This window comes from Zonotrichia albicollis, chromosome 2, assembly GCF_047830755.1.
Source record: "Zonotrichia albicollis isolate bZonAlb1 chromosome 2, bZonAlb1.hap1, whole genome shotgun sequence".
Classification (NCBI taxonomy): domain Eukaryota; kingdom Metazoa; phylum Chordata; class Aves; order Passeriformes; family Passerellidae; genus Zonotrichia; species Zonotrichia albicollis.
In genome coordinates this window covers 41,195,527-41,215,034 of record NC_133820.1, presented here as the reverse complement: position 1 = coordinate 41,215,034, position 19,508 = coordinate 41,195,527, and the positions used below count along the sequence as shown (strand labels likewise).

Sequence of the window (19,508 nt, the reverse complement as noted above, 5' to 3'; positions counted from 1 at the left end):
TATAAATCAAAATGTTCACTGAGGTGTGGTTTATGCTCGTTGACTTTTAGATCTGCTTTGATTTGACTGAATTCTCCATACAAGATTGGGCCCAACAATTTCCTGCCAGGACTCCATGAAACTCTTAAGTGTCTTGAAGGTGCTTTCCAAGCCAGCAAGGTACACAAACAAAATAAAAGTACTATATATATGTACATCTATTAACATTTTTCAAGGTTTTGCAAACTGTATATTATTTGTTAAGCTTATTTGTGAACATTATTTGTGATTCTTCAAATATTATGCATTTAAAATAGATTTTATCTTTCTAATCATCATCACTGCATACTCTGCACCTTACAAAGCTGAAAATTCAGGTATCCAAGAATGCAGAAGCTGCAGTAATTCAATGAACCAGCCCTTAAAATACTGCATGGTAAGTTGATTGTCTGTGAGTTATTAATGAATGCATCTCTAAAATTCAAAATGCCGACAAATGTGTTTCTTCAAAAGATTTCACGGCTGTGCTGCAGAACCTGGGACAGACACAGTGCTGGACATTCCCATGTGAGTCCCTTATTCAAGGAATGCAGACCTACAGGCTTGTCAGAACTGTCACTGTTTTTCTCATGTTGTGTTCCACTCCCGTCATGATTGGTTAAAAAGCAGTTTCATTTGCAAGTTCTTACTCACTATGGATCTTGTGAAGGGAGTGACTCAATTCTGTTCAGAGCAAGCCACCGTGCCCAGGTATGATCCTCAGGAGCTCCCTGGCATTCCAGCCCTCCCACAGATGATGCCTCAGTGATGCACAACACCCATTTCTGAATAGAGAATTCAAACTTTCTCATCGCCTTGGCTCATCAGCTCTGGGCCAGGCACTCACCTCAGTGGAAGGTCGATGGAAGCTGCTGCCATGCAGTGAACTCGTGCTGTCCATATTGATTTGGTCCACATCTTTCAGTCCCTTCCAGTCTACTGCAATCACCTCGTTTCCTGTGGGAACACATCTGGTCAGGCTTCTGAGTGCCTCTACAATTTGTTCTACCAGTCTTAAACCAACTCAGCTAAATAAGCAGGAGAATCATTGAGTTTAAGGCCACAACAGACTTAAATCAGACATTCCATTTGTACTCAGACCACCCGTACCTCATCAACTATTACATTTCTCACAGCTTTCTCCATATGAAGACAAATCACTTGTGTTTTTCTCAAGCATGATGTATGCTTGGCTAAAGTGCAGATTCATGATGTGTGACTGGGAAAGAATCAATTCCTAAGACATCCCTTTTCAATACTGAACCATCATCCCTGAAAAAGGCATTTCACCATTATGGCTTGAATTGGTTGCACATCAGCTTAGAGATGCTGAAGCCTTTGCTTTGCCACCCTCAGCAAGAAAAAAGACCTTTGTAATACCTGCCATTACACTTCAAATTTTAAATATCAATAATACAAAATACACATGATAAAATTTTATTAAGATTTAAAAATTAAATAATATGAAATGTAAAAAGTGAAACTAAATGCTAAGAAGCACATGTAAGTAGTCAGCCAGGTAACCAGACTGCTCTGTACAGTCAGCAATTTACTTTGTCTTCAGCCTGTGTGAAGCCTCAAATTCTGCTTGAAGTTATTTGCTCCCATGTCATGGAGGAACCATTGTACTGTCCTTAAACCTGAGCCTCCTATAATCTGTCAAGAAATGTAGCTGTCAAAATGATCATCTATTCCTGGGATCAATTCAGCAAGGTCTAATCTGGTTGGATTGAATGTGAATGGTTCCACCTTTATGATCTTCTTTTTTTTTTTTTTAGTCTTTATAGCAAATTTCTCCTCCACAGATATATGCAAAGCCCCTTGCTCATTCTAGCAGCTCAGGCACATTTTATAGAGTGCTCATCACTGCACTTCCCCAGTACAAATCCTCTGACAGGTGAGAGATGCTGCAATCCACCCCACACAGGCCTGCAGGGGCCATGGAGGCACTTCAGGGTGGGGAAACCTGAGGCATTCATCACCAAGAATTCAAAATGCAAAAAACCCCCACATTTTGTCCCCTAAAAAGGCTAAACATGGCAATACAAAAAACATCAGAAAGACAACGCTGTTTGCATATGGTGGTGTCCACCACACCTTCACATCTCAAATTTCTGCTGTGCAGGAAGGTCCATTTCTGAGAGGACTAAGGGATATTTTTTCCTTCACATCCAAAGGATGTTTCTGTTCATCAGAACCAAGTGCTTTAATAGCATCCCCCATATGTTCCTAATTAGGCTGAGTAAAGCTGCTGTTCTCTGAGTTGCAGCTCCTTGCAACTCGGGGAACTCAAAAAAAAGAAAAAGGATTCCTGTACTGCATGTTACAAAGGTGAGCACAGAGGTCAGACACAGCCAGACCTCTAGAGAAGGCAGGACATGGCGATGACAAGCATGACAAACACCACCCTTCAGGGCTGTGATCCTCTTAACTGGTTCTCCTGACAAGCACATCCATGTACTGGGCCTCACTGAGCTCTTGCTGACTGCACTGCCACAGACTGGACTGGCAACCTTGAGTCCAGCAAGGCAAGAGAGGGAGATCTGGGGATTTCTGAACTCAAGCAAGAGGAGCAAGGCTTAATGGGCCACTTGTGAGTTGCCTGTTGCCACCATGACTAGGAACTTCTTATATTTGGGGTCCAAGTAAACTGCTAGGGCTAGAAGTCTCTCTTATAGCAAAGGGAAGTCCCAGGCAGAGCTGTGAAAGCCCAGCTGACAGACCCAGGCACCATCAGCTGTGAGGTCTGGCTTAGAATGGAATACATCTGTCCTCAGTCCCCCTGAACAGGGCAGGGGTAGAGGGAAGAAGGAGGGAGCACTGCCAGGAAGAGCAAATCTGGAGAGGAAGGATGGAGGGGTGGACTGTGATCAGGGTGGACTGAGGGTCCAGCAGGGGTCAGTGGGAGGATGAAACTGATGCCAAGAGCAGAGCAGGAGCCTGCCCCTGCACACTGGGATCCAGCTGCCTGTTCCTGTCTGTGCTCCTGCCCTCCACCTGCAACCCTGCACACTAGAAGGGGAGAGCTGGGGCATTCCTGCCCCACAAGACAGGGATGCTGGAGAGGCAGGAAAGATGTCACCTGTCCCGAGCAGCTGTACAGAACCCTTCAGTGCAGATAACAGTGTCACACCTGCTCTATCTCCGTTTACCCCAGGTCTTTTTCCTGCACTGTCAGCTCCTTGTGAGCACAGTGCTGTGGCCCTTCTGTGAGCCTGGAGCCACCCTGGCACACACTGCAAGCAGGCTGCAGCACCATTCTGGGCACACACTGCAAAGACACCTCCGCCCCAGCCAAAGGAAGAGGAGCCTCTTGCTCAGCACATGTCACTTCACAGCCCCAAAGTTCCACAAATGACACACAGCCTCTGCTCACAATGCTGCAAGCCCACTGATGGTTTTCTTGAAGTGTTAGAATGTGGAAAATATTCACAGAACCCCTCAATGATTTGTGTTGGAAGGGACCTTAAAAATCATCTAGTTTCACCCACCGGACACAGACAAGGATACCTTTCGCTACATCAGGTTGCTCAGAGCCACATCCAACCTGGCCTTGAACACTCCCAGGGATGGGACACCCATGGCTTCTCTGAGCAACCTGTGCCAGTGTCTCACCACCCTCAGAGTAAAGAACTTCTTCTTATTATTGAATTTAAACCAACCCTCTCCCATTCTGAAGCCACTTCCCCGGCACCATCCCTCCGTGCCCTTGTAAAGTGTCCCTCTCCAGCTGTTAGGCCCCCTTTAGGTCACAGAGGGTGATATAAGGTCTCCCAGAAGCTCTGTCTTGTCCAGTATTAATACTATTCTGGCAGATGGTAGCATCAAATGGTTGAAGAATATCAAACAATTATTTGTCTCAAAGTCCAAACCTGTTCTGTAATAGCAGAGCTGAAGACCTACAGAATTTATTTACTACTGCTTCTCTCCAGTTGAAACAGCTCATCAACCCAGTTCAGGGAAAAAGAATGAGTAATATGTGATTCTGCATGCTCTATAGAGACTTAATAATTTTTGAAAATAAATTCTTGGTCTAAACAGTTTCACAGGTACTAAGAGAGAAATATATTGAGAGAAAATAACTCTTTAACATCTGTTAAATGGTTTTAAATGCAGTCATATCTGCTGAAAAGCTACAGCATCACACACTGGTTGAAAAGAAATTGTCTAACTAATGTTGGGCCTGGGGCAACATTACTCTCTCTTATTGAAAGTTGGATAAAGGTTAGTGGGTTTTTTTCTCTCCTGCTAGAAATAGCAAGAGCAACATTAACTCATGTTAGATCAAGTAATGAAAAAACAAGTTCTACTCTGGCAAATGGAAGGAAAGAAACATGGAAAATCAGAAAACAAAAGTATGGAGAGTGAAGTGGGAAAACAGAAACTGAAAAAGCAGTACTTTGTAAATTACTATTCTTTTTATCCAGTCTCTTGTCAACCTCTTCCTCCCTGCAATTAGTAGAGAGTTCTTTTCTTTTGTAATGGTATGTTTCTTCTTCAGTATAATTTCTCTTATCCATCTTCCATTCCAGCTTCTGCTAATCATCATGACTATTCCATTTGTAATTCTATGATCAATATCCTCTTACAGAATAGTATTTGCTCTTCTCCATATAGAGCTGATAAGAACTTAAAAATGAGTGGATCATAAAGCTAATTTTAAAGTGGAATTTTTACAAACATGCTATCATTCTCATTCAGATGTTCTGAAACGAGGTGATGAAAGTTGAAAGATAACTGAGTTTCTGACCTTGTCATTGTTTCTGTATAGAAAGGATATAGAGGGGATTCATTTTCATTGAACTTTTAAAAGTTGTCTTCATTTTATTTAAAAATTTGTTATTTGGTTTGGGGTTTTTTAACATCACAGATTTCATCCTTGTTTTGGAAGACTCAGTAGATGGCTGAAGAAAAAGTAGGAAGCTGATTACATGAAGCAGAGAGGGAAAATGAAAGCTGTCGAAATACATTAAGCCACATTATTTCAGATCATGGCTGCTTTGTATTTTTTAACACAAATTAGATAAAAAACAAACTCTGCAAAAACACTCATAAGAAAAAGATGTCTCCATCACAACTGACGTAACCTTCCAACTCAAGTCATTTAAGGCTTTGGGGGAAAATATCATCCCTCTTTCTCTTACAGTACCGTTAAGGTAAAAAATTAAGATTTATGTTTAAGTCAAGCCTTTCTAAATAATAAAGATGAAAAACATTTAAAGAGGAAAAAATGTGAGGGAAAGAAAATATCTTTTTCCCCACTTCTTGCTTTATTTTGGGTTTTTTGAGCACCATAACTTTGGACTCTCAGGAACTAGGGAATATGTGTAGCAAGCATTCCCAAGAAAAGTGAACATTTGATGAATGCACTGGAAAATTACAAAAATCATCTGGATGACTGCACCTCACCTTGCTGATCTATTACTACTACTTTTTTACTATTTCTGTAGTTCATTTTGCCACATACCCTAATTTATCATGAAGAGGCTGAGCTCCTCAGTTGATCATATTTTCAGTTTCTGTACATTCTATGACCATAAGAAATTCACCTTGTTTTGAATTACTCAAAACTTAATCTAAACAAGCCCATTCTCCTTGGGTTTCCTCTTGACATTTTCTGAATTGCTGTTTCCACTGTGCATTAATTGACTCTATATTTGGTACCTGTGCCTGCATTTTGTTCATTTACCAAGGTCCATGCTTAAATCAGGCTTCTGCATCTATGACTTTAATCTACATCTACAGCCTTTATTAATCTATTGTGCTGTAACTTCTGTGCTGGATGTTAAACATCATCTCCAATTTGTCTTCTCTATTTTGTGCCACACCAAATAGATGAACAGTGTTTGAGAGTCTTGAATTTTGTTTTTCCCTTGCAAACATCACGCTGGTGAAGATCTACACCATAAACCAAATAAGTATTTGTGTTATTTACTTTCTGATGTGTCACGCCAATTAACACAAGAAACAATTTAATTAAGCAATGACTTTCCAGCACTGCTATTATCCCCTGTTAGCACACTTTCTTCTGTTTCTCAAATGTTACTTTCCAGCAGAGAGCAGAAACCTTGTCATTTGATACTGCTAGCTAGCATTAATGTTGGTAAAAATGAATATTTAGAGTAAATGGTTCAATTATTCCTCTCCATTCCCATTTTTTCCCCCCGAACAACTAAGAAAACAACAAATGTAATTGCAGTAATTATGATCAGTCTTTAAATTGTTCTTTCCCTGATACCAATTTTCATGATACTTGTGGGAGTGTGTATCTTTGTCAAACACAACATCATCGTGTCTTGTCAAATGTGGTTGAAATTAAAGCAGTTGAAACTGCTGGGAAGGACTGACAGATGGGTGGCTAGAATAACCATAGAAACCTTCTCCCTCCCTGCCTGCTTTACACAGAGCCAATCAAAGCTATCCAAAGGGTCATCAAGGAAAGGAATAAACCTCTGTCACTGGAGCTGTCCCTGAGGTGAACCTCTGAAGGAAGCACTCAAATTCTCTCAGGTAAAGCTGAGAAATCCATCAACCCAAGTTATTCACCTAACTCTGTAGGAATTCTAGCTTGTACTGCATAAGGAAGCATAAAAATTAGTTATCTGCTGCTGGCACCTACCAACAGGGTCATTTGTGGAAGAGAAATGGAAAAAAACCTGTTTAGGTGGAGGAGACAGAGCAGAACAGTTTGGTGCTCATCAAGGCAGAGAAATGTCTTGGTGTCCACAAAACAGATGTCTTTCAAATTTCTGATAAAAAATGGAAACACCTACAGCTCTGACCTGTCTCTAAGATTAGGAATCAGATGGGCAGTTCTAAGGATCTTTGCTTTGAATTTGGATAATTTGAGTACTTTTCCAGACCATTCTACAGCTTCCTGCAGGCAGATCCCTTTTCAGAGCTGTTTAGGAGACAGAATTAATGAACTAAGCCCTAACACCTACATTTTTCTTCTTGACTGGAAACACTGTCAAACCAACACTAAAGGCTACTGCATATCTTTAAGTAAAAGATGAACAGAGAGCCTAATCCTAGACAAAAGGAGCTCTGCTCTGAGAAGCCATCATGTCATGCGGGCTAGGGAGGTACTCCAAAAAGAAACACAATTGGAAACACATCCAATTAACACAAACTCAAAAAACACCAAACCTCAGAGCACCGTCTCATTTGCAGAACAAGTATCAGCCAGCAGGAACAGCAGCGATGGGTTTATCCTCATTCTTCACTGCTTCTCTGAAGTGCAGGGAATGTGTCCCCAGGGCCCTCACTCAGCACAGTAAGTATGAAAACGTCGATATGAACCAAGGTAGCAGCCCCTTCTGCCTGGCCTGCAGCCAGCCTCACAGAAGTAATATGCAGCAGGCAATCGCATACATTGCTCTCCATAGATGTTTAAATTTTAATTCCCCCTGTAGCCAGCACGTCACATGGGCGCTGTCCTGCAGCACAGGAATACAATTAGATGTGCCATCTTTGTGCTGTAGTTTCATCCTTAGCAGTGGTGAAGAAGAACCACCCCCAGTGCTCCTCAAGAGTCAACCAGCAGATCACAACACACCTTTCCCACCTAGGTATGCTCCTGGTCCCCTCCTCCTGGTTTTGTCCATTCCCGTGGATTGGACAAAACCAGAGCCTGCTCCAAACACCAGCACATGAGGGCAGGGGCAGCCTGTGAGCTTCAGATCCACCCTCCTCACCTGCCCTGCCTCAGCTGTGGGGTGTCACCCTGGCAGCCCCAGGGTTTACAGCCAGGTGGCTGCACCCTTCTCCCCCACAGCCATCACACACTTGGTCACAGTCCCCACAGAGCTTCTGGTTTGGGGACAGCAGCAGTGGTCAGAGCCAGAAAGCCAGGAAGCACTTGAGGCTGCTGACTCCCTGCCACCACTCTCCCCCAAAAGCAAAGTGTATACCTCAGCCTTTTCCTCTTTTTATTTCCACTATATTTTCCTCCACATCCAATAAAGGATGAAAACTCTCCTTAGCCCTTCTTCGGCTGCTTATGCATTTGCAGAAACCTTTTTATTGCCTTTTATGGCAGCAGTCAGACTAAATCCTGGTTGCTCTTTGGCCTTTCTAATTTTCTCTCTGCACAACCTCACAACACCCTTGCAGTCTTCCTGAATGACCTGCCCCTTCTTCCAAAGGTGAAACACTCTCCTTATTTCCTGAGTTTCAGACTAAGCTCTAGTCTTTTTCCCCACCAGCTCATCTTTTAGCACACGAGGACGGCCTGCTTCTGCACCTTTATGATATCCTCTTGAAGAATGTCCAGCCTTCCTGGACTTCTGCCCTTCAGGACTGCCTCTGCCAAACAGTCTCCTAAACAAGTCAAAGTCTGACCTCATTAAGTCCAAGGTGGCAGTTCTGCTGACCCCCTCCTTACTGCTCTGAGCATCAAAAAGTCTCTCATTTTGTGATGGCTATGCCCAAGACAGCCTCCAACCACCACATCACCCACAAGTTCTTCCCTGTTCACAAACAAGAGATCCAGCAGGTGCCTTCCCTAGTTGGCACACTCACCAGCTGTGTCAGGAAATTCTTACACACTCTCCAGGAAAACTCCTGGTCTGATTCCTCTCTGCTGTATTGTATTTCCAGCAGATACCTGGTAAGAGAAACTGTTCCCAATCCTAGAAAGCCACCAGCAGGGCTTCAGGTGTCCTCTCCAGAGAGAGCTCCACGGCTTCCGAAGCACCTGGGGAAAATGACCACGAGCTGCTGGCACTGAGACTGCAGGGGTTGAGCTCACCAGGCAGAGATGCCAGCACTCAATGCCCAGCCCTGCACCTGCTCAGGTGTGGTCACATCTCACCATCACAAACACCATCACACCGACCCCTAACCCCACCCCATGATTTTCCCCGCTGTCCCTGAGGGCATCCACACCTACACAGGGGGTACCTACTGTTCCAGAAGCCCCTCTGATCTCCACATCAAGGGAACAGCCATCACTCTCTGCCAGGTATGCCCATCATTTGTTCAACCTCCCCCTCAAACCCAAACGCCGAATTAACAACCCCTAAGGCCCATGATAAGTGGTTGTAGGACCACTCATTGTCACAAAAGAATGAAGAACCCCAGTGGCCAGTTTCTACTTTCAGCTAATTCAGTGGCTCATTGGGAACATCATCTGGGAAAATCCTTCATCAAGCAGAAGGTTCAAGTTTCTTCAGAGGATTCCCCAAGTCAGGCCTTTTCTGCAGACAGAGGGAAAACCGGCACACCACACATGCCAATGTTCTGTCTCCTCCAAAACTCATTATTTTGATTCTGGTTACTCTTCTCACATCTTTTTGGTACAGTTTCTATCCCAAGACCTACTAAATGATAGGTCCTCTTCATCAACTATCCTGTTTCTCACCAAGCTGGATATGTCCAGCTCCAGGAGGAGGAAATCCCAAGATCCCAGCAACTAACAGTGCTATTTCTATTCCAGTGCTCTGGGCAAGGCATGACTAGGCAGCACCTACCAGTTCCTGGATATCATGGAAATACAGGGGTGCTCTGCTCATTGTTCCCCCTTGGTTCCCTGTTTTCCAGGTTTTAGCCTGTTAGTCTGTTCTCTTTTCTTATTGCTTTCTTCTTCCCAGCCCTCACTCCTCAGTGATTGGGTTACTTTCCTCTCTGGCTCCTTTTCTTCATTCTCTTCTTTTGGGAAGTGGTGAGAAAGGAGGTATTTAGTATTTTTTTGGGATGGGTATCAGCTTGCCCTTTAAGTGGAAGTGGATGTGTAAGAAAGACAGGGAACGATTCAAACAGGGGAAACAGCAGCGATATTTTCCCAGAATATCTGTCCTAACCTGTCACAATTTACACCTCAAGTAGCTCCCAAGACAGACTTGTCTCTGTATTTAGTCATCTTTAAAGAATTCATCTGTTCACTTCTAAAATCAAAACAAAGGCCTTTTAGTACCCATACCATCCTATGTCAAGTACTTCCACATTTGAATTATATGTTACATGAAGAAGTACTGACTTTCATTTGCTTTAAACTTGCCACTTGCTAGTTTTGTTTGATGTTTAGATGCTGTTTTAAAATTGATAATTAGTCTTCTCTCATCATTTTCTCCATACTGTTCCTGTCTCAGAGAAAATTCATGATTTTTTAGATAGCTGTCATATCCTTAACCATCTCATTTCCATACTTGAGAAATCCTTATTTAAATGGCTCCTTTCATATTAGCCACACAATACCTTTGATTGTCTTTCCTATCCTTTTTTGAATCTTTTCCAGTCTTTGATTATGGTCTTTCTGAAATGGGAACAGACCATTAGGGTCAATGCATTATAAAATTTCAAAACAAGGGAATCATATGGATAGATACACAGTATAATGCTATTTCTCATTTTATTCTCTTATTCTTTTCCTAATTTTATTGGCATTTTTAGTGGCACTAAGCATTAAGCCACACATTATAACCGCAAGATCTGGTTCCTGCATGGCAACACTAAACTCAGAACCTCCATCACTGCAAATGTAACTCTAGAATTGCTTTGCCTGTGTGCATCGTTTTACATTTATCCACATCAAATTTCACCCATCATTTATGTCATTTGATATTGTGAAATCAAATGACCTAGTAATGGGATACTGTGAAATCCTTTCCCAAATCACTCCATGCAGTTTTCTGTCTGCTTCCCCAAATAATTGATTACTTTATTATCATAGTTTGTTACCTCATCATGTAGCCCTTCCCCTTTTTAATGTCATTTACAGATATGCACATATCTGAAAAAATATTCATATCATTTATGGATAGGCACAAATCTGAAAAAAATATCCCTGTGAAAAATGGACATTTCCTGCTAATCCTTGTTTCCTATCTTTACCCAGGTACTTAAGAAACTTCTCTGATTCAACAGCAGATTTATGTCTTTTAACAGCCTGGGGTGAGTGACCTTTACAAATGTGCTTTGCAAATCCAAGTGGACTACTGCCACTGGACCTCCTTTGTCAATATTGCTTGTTGACCCATTCTAAGACTTATAAATTGTAATATCAACTAACAACTGTAGGGTTAACTCTTTCTCAGTACATCTTATCTCTCCGTGCTTACACTGGTTCTGTTCTTCAGAGTAATGTTTATTAGCTTGCCTCCTAGGCATATCTTGTTTACTAGCTTACAGTTCTCCAGATCTCAAAATCATTTTAAAAACTGGCATGACATCATCTACCTTCCAATCTTCTTCTACCAAAGCAACTGGAAAGCATTACAGATAAAAATCTGCAGTTCAGCCCCTCCAGCCTCAAACTTCTCCAGAAGTCTCACATGAACATCACCTGACCACTTTTTTGTCTACCTGCTCTACAACCTCACTGAGGCTTTGATCTGAAGCTGATGTGATGCATCTCAAACAACAAAAGGTTTCACAGGATAAAATTCCACAACTTCTTCCACAATGAACAGACACAAAATTGTTGGGGTTTTGAGGCTGGGGGCGGAGGGTGATGATGTTCTGCTATGGTCTTAATCTCTCTGAGTCACCTGAAGCCTCTTTAGTAGTAACACCACGCACTAAGTCCTCCTAATCATTGCAAAAGGCAAGTTATTTGCCTTTTACAGACACTTTGAATAGCTCCTGAAGTAAACATTTAATCTGCAGCCTGCCGAGCTTCCCGTCTCCACAGCCTCTTTGATCCTCCTCTGCCTGTCACAGCTTTCTGTCACCATCCTGGCCAGTGAGCATAAATGGCCAGCAGCATAAACCCTAAAACTCTTTTTCCCATGTGGAATGTCAATCCCTATGCTCACCATTTGGGTCACCAAACTGTTTTCTCCAGCGCACTTTAGAAATTCTGAACTGAAACTTTCCCCATGAGCCACGCCTGATCAGCATCTGCAAATACAACCCCATTCATTTCAGGATATAAAAATTATATTTCATTTAAAAGTCTGGTATACTCCTGGACCTGGGAATGTGTAGCTTAAACTCATGGAGAAACACACTGATCATCTAGTCTGACCTCCTTAAAATAAGAGAGGCTAAATGTACTCCCTTTGTTAATTATACTTTCTGTTGCTGTGCTTGAACAAGGGCATTTTTTAAAATCTTGATTTTATTGTGTTCATGTGACAGAGGGCTCTGTACAACTCTCAGTAAATTATGCCAATAGTTCAGTATTTTTACTGTTTGATTTTTGCCTCATTTCCAATCTGAATGTATCTGCCATCCTTCTCTCACATCTTAACAGCTTTCTACTAGGTTGAAGAGTCAGATGACTTTGAGGTCGTTTTTTTCTTCAATCAAACACTTAAGGACTGTCATCAAGTCACTTCTGTAAGTTTTTATTCACGGTTCTATGTTTATTTTCTTGTCATACTTCAGTTTTGCAGTATTTCTCAAAGTGATAATAATAGAATTAGACAAAGTAGATGAAAAATAATTTTTTCACAAGTGCCAAATGCAGAGAAAATATGCTTTTCTCTCTTCCTATTCAATATTTGAGATCAAAGAAGCACATCAGCTTCCTTGGCTGCAGCATCTCAGTAGCAGCTGTTGACCTACTGATTACCACTTCCAATATCTATAAGCTTATTTAGTGTGACTGCTCACAAAATAGAATTCTGGTCCTGTAAATAGCATTCACACTCTGCCATTAGATATCTAGATTAACTCATATTTGGTTAGATTGAAACACACACTGTCTGTCAGTACTTAAAATGAATCAAACTGTTCCCTATCAGTGATTTATCCCTTCCATTTGTTACTTTCATTTTTAGCAGTTCTTCTAGTCGTTGCAAATACTATCCAGTTTATCAGTATTTTAGATCTCCCTCAGGATTTTGAGCATTATGTAAAAATCACACAGTACTTGGCAAAATTAGAGCCACAGGTTTTTCAACAATGACTCTTTTCTTGTTACTATTTTGCTATCTATTGAATTTAGATGCACTTAGAATGTACTGTACTCATATATTAACTAACTAAGAAACATGTGGTTCTAAGCTGATTGCTAGCTTATTAGAGGTTGTATCTTTTAACAATCTTATATTTTACCTCCATCACCATGACTGTAGGTAAAGTACTTCTATCAGAGAAGTACTTGGCTGCAGGGAGTCTCATAAAGTCATGAAATTAAGTTAGCTTGACAGGCTCTGTTTTGTATAAGCCCATTCTCACTGATATATTTGCCTTCTAATATTTTATTGGAAATTTTAACTAATTGATAAAGTTAAATAGATAGGTCATCTCACAAAACCTTTAAAGTTGTGCTAACATCCCAGCTTTTCACTTGAGACCTTCTTCACTATTTCAAGACCTTATAAAATAAAGCTTTGACTTTTTATCAAAGTGCTTAAAAACTCATGAGTGTGAATTATCTTCAATTGGTTAAGTATCAGTCTAAAATCACAGCTGTTTGCTGTTGGAGAACACAACCTTATTAAATGACCTGAAAACTACTTTTTCTACGTCCCCCCAAGAAAGCAGGCCTAAAACACTTATTGATTAGTTCACTTCTTCTGCTTCAATACACATCAGTCTATAGAATTAAGACTCCCAGCTTTATCATGCCAATGAATTCATTACCTGCATTTTTCCATCAGCTCCTTGGTAATTTCTCTCATAATTCTTGCAATATTACTGCCCATAGGAGTTCACAAAATGAGTATGCTCTTCCTCAGTTCTGTTCCTCACATTTGTTGCATTGTACACACACAGAGGTCTTACATCAATCAGCAACATGCCATGTTTTCTGTTACTAATGACTGTTTCTGACACACACTTACCTTGCACATGCATTTTGTAGGACTGTTTCCTGATAAAGCCAGGCTTATGCAATCCTGCTCTTTGCCAGCCTCTCCCCACCACAACTTTGAAACCACCCACCTGTATTTCAGAAGCCCTGACGAGAGAGGGAGGTCTCAGAGATCACCCGTTCGTACAGCCCTCAGGACAACCAGCTGCTAGGGCTGGGAGATGCTCTCTGCTCAGAATCTTACTGGGACAAACAAGTTCTCATCCCTGAGCCCTCTACTTCAGCTTCTAAAAGTGATCAGATTGAGAACTGCTTGAAAGAGGAAAAGCCAGACTGGGAAGAAATACAAGTAGTGAAGTGAGACCAACCACAAAGCAGTCTGGTCTGGAAGGTGTGCCTTTGTCCCTCTGTTCTGTCTCTATCCCAGGTAAGGGAGGAACAAGATACCCAGATGCCCCTTTTCATGTATTCCCACTCTTTTACTCACATCACCTACAGTTTCTACATGGAGCTCTGTGCTCCCTCCCCTTCCACCTCTGTGCATGCAACTAAATGAAATTATTCCTACTTCCATGACTCAGTTTCCGTCTGCATTACCATCTCCTTTCTGAAGCTTCTCCTCTCTTTATTCCTTTTCACTGACTCACTAAATGTTGAAGGTGAAGGAGGTAGGAACTGGACACCTTGATACATACTTGCTATGTGTGAGGTGTGCATGCAGAGTGGATGTCTCACTTTTTCACACTCCAAGTGTGTAAACCACACTTGCCATTCCAGATCTCACGTCACACACCTACAGATCTGTGGGGGGGAATAAGTAAGGAGAAAAATGCAGGGGATGTTCACTGCTCACTCCAGCTGCTTTACCCCTCTCCTGTCAGCCTCCTACCCTGCTCCCACTCTGCTGAATCTAAAGTGGCTGGATTAGGAGTGGGTGCTCTTTGGCTCCATCTCTCCAGCTGCGGGTGCTATGAGCCACTCATTTACACCTAGCAGGGATCATCCAGTGGGAAAGCAACAGATTAAGTACATACACCTGCCTCTGACAGGACACTGACCATTCCCAGAGAAGGGGAGCCCAGCAAGCCAGGTACCTGGCTTTGGCAGGTCACACCTGACCCAGAGCCTGAACAGTTCATTAACAATGGAGAGCTCTGCCTTTTCCAGCCTGATGCTCCGCGCACCAGCCCAGCTGTCACTTGGGCTGCTCCTTGCAAAACTGCCACACCAACAACACTCAGAGAGGGAGGGCTGCAGCTGGGGCTGTCATGGGGAGGAATTCTGTGACACATGGCACTCCCAGGAGTTAAAGGAAAGTGGTGATGGGGGCAACATGTAGGAGTGTACTGATGGCATGTGGAAGACCTGGGGACCTCTGGCAGAGCAAGACTGAAGCAGTGAGTCCAACCTGACTCAGAGAGGCAACCACTCCAGGGTTTAGACCCTAAGCACAGGAACACAGGATTACTGGGTTGGAAGGTGCCTCCTGAGGTGAAAACTCCAGTTCAAAGAGAGTCAGCTATGAGGTTAGACCAGATTACTCACAGCTTTATCCAGTCTGGTCCTGAAAACCTCAAAGAATGGATACTGAACAATCTCTCTGGGAAACCCGTTACAGTGCTTGACACTTCTCACAGTCAAAAGGTTTTCCCTGACCCTCAGCGTGAGCAACTCTAGTTTCTCTTCTCCCAAGCTCCACAAGTACTATTAGTTTGTAATGTCTTTGAATATTTTCCCACCATTTTACATCACATTCACAAAACAGGTTTGCTGCAGGCTTCTGTGCAAAGATGTGAGAGAAATCAGAGAAATCACTGGGAAAAAAAAGAGACAGCAATCTTGAGCTTAACGTGCTTGAGCTTTTGACTAATTTAAATCCATTCAAGGAACTAAGATAAACCCTGCCATGCTAATCAGAACAGCCAGTGTTAGGAGATGTCTAAGCTGTATCAAAGGTACACTTGAAATGCATTCAGACACCCATGCAGACCTGAAACCCTAAACTTGGCTCAGTTACTGACAACAACCAAGATAATCTTTGGCATTTAGCTGGTTGGCACTCAAATATCCACAAGTTCCTAGGTGGATTTTACAGTCTTAACTGTCGAGCAACCTCAGTGAAAATTCTCCTCTACATTCCAGAAACTGAGACCCAGCTATGATGAGAGTTGCTAGGCAGCTCCCTAGGAACTATGATGGGGTATCCCCAATACACAGACACAACCTGCAGCCATTCCCAGAGGAAGAAGCCACCTCCACTTCTCATTGAGTAATTGCTATATGCTATGTTACACAAAGCACATGTATGACATTGAGATGTGACTGTGGAGAAGGTGACTGGATATCAGGTTAGCCTTTTAAGATCACTTTTCAGCTTTTTCCATACCTTAGGAAATCATAATGTGATCACTGCCATTCTGGTGTCCTCTGTAAAATTTAAATATACTCTATGACTCCATTTCAAATTATCACATATGGAGCTGCTCTGTTATGACCCACTCAATTACTTTTCCCCAGGGAGAAATAACCAGAAAACTCATATTTAGGAAAGAAAATGTAAAGTTGCACATCACTAAACATGTGCAAACTATGACATCTAACTAGATCATAGTAAAACATCCCTGCGGGAGATGAAGAAATCATGTGGCTTGCTCAAAATTGGAATGGAAAAAGGCCCGGAGCAAGCTCAGGGCACAATCCTGCACTGGCCCTTGTGTGGTGAATAAACCAAATGTGACTGATTATGAGCTTTCTATCACTAATTAGAACCTCTTGAATTCTGAGTTCAAAATCTGCTTCATGTAAATTTCAAGGTAAAACAAATACAAGCATAGCACTCCCTTCTCCAGGAGTGCTACCTGGTCTTGGGAAGCCAATACAGAGGCTGTATACTGAACTACTTCTGCAAAAATCTAAGCAGATACACTTGGAAGAGAGAACACAAAGCTCTGCTCACGCTAGGATGTTAGTTTCCAACCACATCCTAGAGCTCAGACCTAGTACTTCAAAACATTGATTTCCAGTTCGAAGAAAATATGTCTGAAGAATCCTCTCAATAATTCCAGGAAGGCTGGAGCCAAAAATCTAGGCTGCCAAGTAAGAATTGCTCTAAACAAAATTCCTTAGGAGGAGTAGTCCAGCTAAAATTCAAGGATTCCACCTTCACTAAATCCAGCCTCTAGGACTGACAGGAGAATTAGCCCCTTCTAAAGCACAGCAGTGTAAAAGTTTCACACAAAGCAGGCATCAGACAGTATTACTACATTCATATCTGACTCCCACAGAGACCAGAATCATAGCTGAGCAATCCCCCTTAGCACACGCCTTCATAACACCAGGGCAAGAAAAGCTCCTCAGTTAACTGTATAAATAGGTCCCTAAAGTCCACTGAGCTAGCACCATCAAGAATGAACGTGTATCACACTAACCAAAAATTGCTATCATATGAGAAGTCAAACATCTGTACCATTAAGGTCTGTATTGGAGGACTGCAATTTGCAAAGTGAATTTTCAGCTATCATTATCCCATCGACATAGCATAGATGCTATTTTCTGTCTTCATCTATGCCCACACAACTGTATGACACTTACAAATATATATACAAACACATATATATAATCTCATATGGGCATGATACTTGCAACAACTCAGCTATACCAGGGGTTTTTTAGTCACAGATCATAAAAACACTGCCATGCACAGGAGCAAACACCTGTAGTTTGTACAACAGCTTAACCACATTTTGCAGTGGAGAGTGGATGTTACAAAATGCATGTTTGTTCTTTATTTCAACAGCATTGTGGAAGAGAGACCAAGAATTAACGCTGCCTGTTCAGACAGACATCGATAAAAGGTGTACCAATAATTACCCAGCTAACAGAATAATAATGCCCTCGGCAGCATTGGTGTGTGGAGGATAGGGGCAAGGCAGGAGATGGAGGCAACACACGTCCTGATATGCTAGAGAGACACTGATCCAGGTGAGCCTGAAGGATCTCAAGGGAAATATTGCAGTGATCTTTGCCATGTAGACACATAAGAGATTCCTCTAGGTCATAAGGACATTTGAGACTGCTGAGAGACATAGGCTAGGTACAGGAATTAATTCCCAAAGTAGAAACTGGATTCTGTAGTTTAAAGTTTGCTGCTGCAGAAGTAGATGTCTAGATGTCTTGTTCCCTGCAAGTGCTCACAAAGGGCTTTCCCACTGAGACAAGTGTAGCAGCATCAGGCTTTGACATAGTCCCTCAGATTTACTCTGGGGTGACACAGTCCCTCCATCTGGGGCGGTGGTGTAATTCTCATGTCCTCAGAGGTCTCCTTTTCCCACAGATGCCCGTGTGCTCTTGGGAGAGACAGAGCCGACGGCTTGGGACCGAGATGTACTGCCAAATGAACTCTGGTTAGCTCTCAGAGATTCTTTTGGCATATTGAATTATATATCCCCATGTAACTGATAGAGCTGTACCTGTGGTTTGCACAAAAAAATAAAAAACATCCTGAAGGCAAGAAAGTGTGTCCAGAATGCTGTGTTTACCTGTAGATAACCCTGCTTAAAGATCAAGGGACCTCTTGGTATCTGCATGTGTGTAGGAGGGGAGAGATGGGTTACACAGCCTGAAGGCTTGGGATCCTTTGGTTAAAAATGTGCATGGCGTGGCCCAGCGGAAGGATGCGGTCCCTCCCCGTGTCCCCTCGCAATAGCTCCGCGAGAGGGAAGGGATTCAGCTTTCTTTGCTCTTCTCCATTGAAGTCTACGCAGGGGGAAGGGGGAGACAAGAAGACGTGCAGATCATGCAACGTTATGTATCCTCGGATAACAATAAACCCTTACCGAGCAAAGGAGCCAGCCGCCGGCCGCCTGATCCCGCTTCGGGAGGCACGGCACGGCACGCCCCGCACCCACCCCCTTCTCCGGAGGCGCCGCACTGACCCACATGTTCGGCGACCTTTCTTCACGGGTGACACGGGCAGGCGACCCCCGGCCCCGGGCACGTCCCGCCGCCAGCACCTAGGCCAGCGGCTCCGCGCAGCCCCGCCACGCCACGGGAGACCGCGGTGGGGAAGGGTCGCACGCAGCTAATGGCGCTGCACGGGCGGCAGGGAGGGGGCTGCGAGGGGCGACCTGCCGGGGGCTGCCGTGCGGGTACCCGGGCGGGGGCCGCGGCTGCCCGAGCATCCTCTGGCGCCGTCCCCGCCAACGCCTTACCCACGGTGCGGGATCCGATGCAGCCCATCACTCCGGCGGGGCTCCGGGGAGAGGCGGCAGCCTCAGCAGCGAGTAGGCGGAGAAGGCGGGGAGCGGCGGAGGTCGGAAAGGAGCCGGTCCCTTCAGCGGGAAACGCCGGGGTGGCCCCGGCGCGGGGTCATGGTCAGGTAGGAGCGCGGGGTGCCCCCGCCGGGACGAGGCGGGCGGGCGGGCGCGGAGCCCGCGGGCCAGGCTGGCATCTGCCCCCGCCGCGCCTCCGCGCCGCGCCCCGCGAGGCTCCCCGTGCGCTGCCGCGTCCCCGCCGGTGCCGCCGCCGAGCCCCCGCTGCCCGCCCGCCCCCCGCTCCCGGCTCCCCGACGGGGGGCGGGCTGAGATTGGGTAAACAGCTCGGCCCGGCAGCGCCGCGCCGATTGGCTGCCGCCCTCCGCGGCCCGGGGAGGAGAGGCAGCGCCGGCCGGGCCGGGCCGCCCCTCTGCCCGCGGGGAGCGCGGGACGGGCCGGCGGCGGGGCGGAGGCGAGGGAGCCCGCGGGCGGGCGGGCAGGACGGGACGGGACAGGTGCGGGCGGGGCGGGATGCG

The 19,508-nt window shown here is 44.2% G+C and overlaps 2 protein-coding genes across 8 annotated transcripts in view; one reads left to right on the top strand and one right to left on the bottom strand.

Annotated features, from left to right (window-relative positions):
* FAM131B (family with sequence similarity 131 member B) overlaps nucleotides 1–19,508 on the bottom strand; it is a 33,757-nt gene that overhangs the window by 13,384 nt on the left and 865 nt on the right. For 3 of the 6 annotated variants that reach the window (XR_012578964.1, XM_026797956.2, XM_074534897.1), the window contains exons 1-2: nucleotides 18,931–19,066; nucleotides 866–975 (exon numbers count right to left, since the gene is read on the bottom strand). Coding sequence is in view for 3 of the 6 variants with exons in the window: in XM_026797956.2 (XP_026653757.1) it covers nucleotides 866–975; nucleotides 18,931–18,958 (138 nt within the window). In the remaining 3 variants the exon portion in view is untranslated. Of the gene's footprint in view, nucleotides 1–865; nucleotides 976–18,930; nucleotides 19,067–19,508 lie in introns of those variants that run through there. The other 3 variants (XM_074534898.1, XM_026797957.2, XM_005494976.4) reach the window with 3 other exon arrangements.
* The window catches only part of ZYX (zyxin), a 29,175-nt gene continuing 28,626 nt past the window's right edge, over nucleotides 18,960–19,508 (top strand). Inside the window, exon 1 of one of the 2 annotated variants that reach the window (XM_074534890.1) lies at nucleotides 18,960–19,097. The gene's annotated coding sequence lies outside the window, so the exon portion shown is untranslated. Of the gene's footprint in view, nucleotides 19,098–19,358; nucleotides 19,488–19,508 lie in introns of those variants that run through there. The other variant, XM_074534893.1, reaches the window with a different exon arrangement.